The following is a 5,000-nucleotide window of genomic DNA, read 5'->3' as shown; positions in this document are numbered from 1 at the left end:
GAAGGAAGAGGGGAAGAAGGAAAGGAAGAGGGAGAAAAGGAATTTTGTCTTTCGAAGTCACATGTTCGCTTCTCAAAACCGTATGTAAAAAAAGTAAGCCAACAGTCTATAGTAAAAACAGTCGTTGATAAATGATTGGCCTTTGATTCTTCTAAGGTGACATGTACAAAAGAATAAAGGAAAGTAAACATGAGAAAAAGAACGGCATGTGTTAAATACTTTTTTTTTTCATTTATCTATTAAACGGGGGGTGGGGGGGGTACGCCATTTGCGATGGAAAATGATAATGCTAATATCAATAGCAATAAGAATGGATGCAATAAGTAAAAAGCATATGAATTATTTGGTGTTGATACACTTGAAATATTTAATAATCTTTAAAACCATGAACATGTTTTCTATTTAAAAAACTGTGAGTAAAGTGTCAAAGGAGAAAAAAGTAAAGAACGAAAGAAATATATGCATAATAAAAGAATCTCCAGTTTCTTCTGCATTTCTAAAGAATATGCATATATTTGAGTATATACTGTATGTATAATACATAAGCATGAACATATGCATGTAAAGCCAGATGGACCAGGAGAACAATATCCTCACTTGGAGTGGCTTTGCATATTTCTAATTCCCAAAGCATAGGTCTCAAAGTCGGTGCTTTAAAGCAAGGGATCTGTTGACTTTTGCTTCTTCTTTCCCTATGTACTTAAGGTCAACGTCATTTCAAGTATTATTTCACAAACTACAAAAGCTGTCGGGCGTCACATGGCGTCGAGGTCCTTGCTGATACTGGTTGTCATGGCAACGGACGCGTAGAGGGGAAGTGAGAGGAAGTAGGAGTTAAGAGCATTCTAAAGATGGAATGAAATTTCTCTGAGTATCTTTTTTATATATATTTTTTAGTCAGTTTGTTGAATTCTTCTTGCACAAGCATCAGGTTTTGGGTCCAGTATTTTAAATCCCTTTTCAAAATTAGGCTTTGTGATCTGTCTCTTATCATAAAAAACATTTTTTTGACGTATGTTCATATATCACAAAAAAGACAACATGAGGCTATAAAAATGCCAGTCAAAAATATCGGAAAAAATGAAATATATTCTTTTCATCTTTTTTCGGGGTAGATGTACACAAACGCTATGGTCTTTTAAGAAAAAAATGTGTCGTCACCCCACAAAAATGAATATAAAACCTAAATCAGCTTTATCTTTTTTAAAAATCACTTTGCATACGTGGCACCTATCAACAGAACAAATAAAAACAAAAACAAAATTTGAAAATCTAGCTCTACGTGCAGAGGGTATTTCTACAACGATTTATATTACAGTGAACATAAGAAGATTAACAAAGAAAATCGTTTTTTTAATAATAATAATAATAGCTTTGAAATGACCAATTTTAAGGCACCGCTTCAACTCAAACTGCAGGAGGAGGATTTTCTCACGGGGTCAGTGTTCCCAGCCAGCGAAGAAGACAACTGCAAGGAGAAACAGCGAAATACCCTCGTCAGATCTACCCCCAAAAAACTAAAAATACATATTTCACTTTTGAATGAAATTTCTTTAGTTTTGATTGGATATATGTCTCAGACGTGCTTTGATATAACAGATGGGTAATGTGTTTTTGTTTCTTTCTAAGGTTGTATTTTCCCCTCTTTTTTTTATTTTTTTATTTCGTTGTTCAAAGACATGGAAGTTCACTGGGAGTACAAAAGTGAAGCTACCAGTTTGAGGAAGGGAATCAGGATGAAATATATGAAAGCAAGATTTTGAAGCAGCAGAACAGCGGATGTAAGTGTGAAAACGTTGCTCCAGTCATGGCTTACCTCTCTAGGCTTCTCACTCTGGGTCTTGGCATCCTTGGCCCTCCCGGAGCCTTGTTGGACCGGCGGCACTTGGCTTGGCCTAGCTTGAGTTGCTGGTGAGTCTATTTTACGGCGTTCTTTGTTATCTGGATCATATAACAAAGCGGTGTTAGTTGACCTTTGAACTGCGTTAGTGGAAGATGAAGAAATCTGCTCTGCTCTATGGTCAGCAACTTGAGTATCTACAGACTGTTTTGGCAATGTTTGGTCTCTAGTTCGATGCGGAGCGACTGGTGAGTCCCGGTCACGGCTCCTTCGGCTACTGTTAGTGACACTACGAGACCTTACTACCTTGGAGGGCTCTGGCGACTGTCTCGGCGAAGGGACTTCAGGTACGTCGGCTTTGCAAGGAGGAGACTCGTGTGGGGTGGGCTGTGTGCGGCTCGACGACCTCCTTTGGGGGTCGTCTCGTGTGGGCGTCGGGGGTGGGGGTGTGGGGGCTGTGGGTGTAGTTCCTGTTTTTGTTTTTGTTGTGAATGTTTCGGTGTTCTGTTTGGGTGGTGAACCAGGGGATCTCTCGTCCCGTTTCCTGTGAGACTCGTCGGTCTGCTGGGACTCACTGTGAGGGGAGACTCCAGTCGGACTCTCTGCTGCCGGAGTCTGCTCTTTGGCTTGGTCCAGAGACTCGATGCTCCCCGAAAGGTCTTGCTTCTTCCTCCTCCGCCTCCGATCCGGGCACGCCGGGGCGCTGCGGGACTTTCGGATCATGAAGGCGAGGTTGTCGTAGTCACTGAGGCTCATTGTCTCATAAGTGCTACATCTCCAGAGCGTCTTACTGGAAGCAAGACCTGGGAGAGCACTTTCGAGCTCGGGGGAGGACCTCTCTGTGGAGTTGTCACGCTTCTTGCCCTCGTCACTCCCCCGTCTTGAAGGCACGTCTTGGGACTCTTGGTCTCCCACTTTGTTCTCCTTGGAGGAGTCCGAAGTCGGGGTCTCTGGCCTGCGTCGTCTGACCACGCACGGCGTCGGGGGGTCGTCGATGAAGGTGATCCCTCCTTCAGCGCTCGGCAAAGAGGACTTCTTTGCGGATTCGTCTTGTGCTTCCGTTCTTCTCCGACGCCGAACTTCGTGTGTTTTGAAGGAGTCTTCCGTCAGATTTATGTCTGCTGGACTAGGTAAGTTTTCTGTTTTGTTTTCTGGCCTTCGACCACCGGCGGTTGTCTGACTCTGCATCTGTTGTGGCGGTTTGTCTTCGCTTCTGCTCTCTGATCTCCTGCGTACCTCCTGTTTCCTAGTAGAACCTTCAGGTACATTTGTGTGTGCTTGACTAGACCTCTGCTGTGTTTCATTTTCTTGTCTGCTTTCTGATCTTCTCCTCCGTCTGACCTCGCCCTGTGATGTAGGAGACGTCTTACCATCTGACACATTTGCTGGACTGGATTTCTGCTGTTTCTCCTTTTCCTCGTCTGTTCTGCTATCTTCTCTCCTCCTTCGTCGCACTTCATGCGATGCAGGAGAATCACAGACAGGTCTTTTCTCTGGACTAGATTTTTGTTCTGTCTTCTCCGATGAAGGACTCTTCTGTCTTGCACTTTCTTCCTTTGTTCTCCTTTCGCGCTTCCTAGGAACATTCTCAGAAACAGCTGGTTCTTCTTTCCTGGTCTTTGGAATTTCTTTTGCCGTCTCTTCCTCCGCGGCTTCTTTGCCTTCCCTCGTCGTTGGTCTGACTCGCCTTGCGGCTTTGGGTGAGGCCTCTGCCTTGGATGGGCTCGCTGGCTCTTGCACAGTTTCCCTTACTTTGGTGCTCTTTTGTTCAGGGACATGGGGTGGGAGGGACTTCGTTGGTGTTGCTGTATCTTTGCCTTTGGACTTTGAAACTTGGGGTGAATCTTGAGAATCCTTTGGAGGTGAAGTCGGGGATTTCTGCTCATTTGCCAATTTAATCCCTCTGTTTAGTGCTTCTTGTGTTTCTTTTAGTTGAGACGAAGGAGGTGTGGGAGGTGAACTAGTATTGCTTACAATCTCAGAAGTTTCGGTGTTCTTTTGTTCACCCGAGGCAGTTTCGGTCGGTTCACTTGTATCCTTGGTGTTCTCCAGTTCCTTTGCATGTTCTTCTGGGACATGTGCTTGTACTTTCAAGACAACTAGACTATCTCCAGATTTTGCTTTGCTTTGTGGCTGTCCTTTTTTGTCAGACAAGGTGGGCTGTTTCGTTTTCTTGTCTATCAGTTGTGGGATATTGATTTTAGCCCCGCTCTTCACAATGCCTGCATAGGTGACCTTTTCTTTATCAAGATCTTTCTGTGGTAGATTTTCAGTGGAGGTTTTGTGGCCATCTCTTGTCAGTCTAGCATCTACCCAGGCTAAACTTGCATCTACCTTCGCTAAACATGCATCCATCTTATTTACTACGACTTTGTCTACATTTTCTTTGGCCACACTTTGATCCACATCGCCTTCCAACGAATCGAGATCTTTGTTCTCACTGGATGTCTCACTTGCTACGTTCTTCTGAATAGGCGGTTTGGCAGCGCTGTCTTTCACTACGGCCGCATATGATTTCTGGTCTTCGCATTTCTCTAGTTTCTTTTTGCTAAGTTCTTGTTGTTGTTCTTGTTCACTAGCTTTGGCACTGGCACCTCCAGCTTTGTTGTCTGGGGATACATCACTTTCCAGTTTGAGCTGTATTATGATTTTGTTTCCTATAGTAGACTGGACTGTCACATTCCCTTCCATCTGCTCGATATTTTCTTCTGGGATAATTTCAATAGTTTCTGACGCTTCGACAGGAATGTCCTTATCAGCCGGTATTCTAGACTCTTTCTCTGATTCCGTCTTGGATTCCTTATCTACAGCTTTCTCAGCATCCCCGACAGATATGTCACACCCAGAGTCTCTGGAAAGATCTCGAGCCTTACTCTCTGACAGAGATAAACTCGAGTCGTAGCCACTCGTCTGAGAATCGGACTTCTGTAAACTTCCCTCGATCTGTTGAACACTAAGTAAATGTTCTGTTAAACTCTCTGGATTAGTGATCTCTATGTCTATGTTATTGGTATTCTCCTTCAAATCAATTTCGTCCGGTTTACTCACCGTGTCTGACTTTATTCCAGGTGTTCTTTCCGGCGAGAGAGATCGACCTCTCGAGATTGTAATCGATGTCTCAACTTTCTCGAGATTTGGCGTTTCTTTTTCCTCTGATTTA

General features: G+C 43.8%; 1 protein-coding gene across 6 annotated transcripts in view; it reads right to left on the bottom strand.

Annotated features, from left to right (window-relative positions):
* Positions 1 to 5,000, bottom strand: part of LOC122261310 (uncharacterized) — a 23,113-nt gene that overhangs the window by 478 nt on the left and 17,635 nt on the right. Inside the window, exons 8-10 of one of the 6 annotated variants that reach the window (XR_015192446.1) lie at positions 2,147 to 5,000; positions 1,817 to 1,941; positions 1 to 1,468 (exon numbers count right to left, since the gene is read on the bottom strand). The exon at positions 1 to 1,468 is cut by the window's left edge and continues 478 nt beyond it; the exon at positions 2,147 to 5,000 is cut by the window's right edge and continues 1,757 nt beyond it. Coding sequence is in view for 5 of the 6 variants with exons in the window: in XM_086553487.1 (XP_086409613.1) it covers positions 1,688 to 5,000 (3,313 nt within the window). In the remaining variant the exon portion in view is untranslated. The other 5 variants (XM_086553488.1, XM_086553489.1, XM_086553491.1 and 2 more) reach the window with 5 other exon arrangements.

Source organism: Penaeus japonicus, unplaced genomic scaffold, assembly GCF_977035675.1.
Source record: "Penaeus japonicus unplaced genomic scaffold, GWHDUDI00000001_assembly GWHDUDI00000028, whole genome shotgun sequence".
NCBI lineage: Eukaryota > Metazoa > Arthropoda > Malacostraca > Decapoda > Penaeidae > Penaeus > Penaeus japonicus.
Note: the sequence above shows the minus strand (reverse complement) of the source record. Positions and strands in the feature narration are given on the sequence as shown.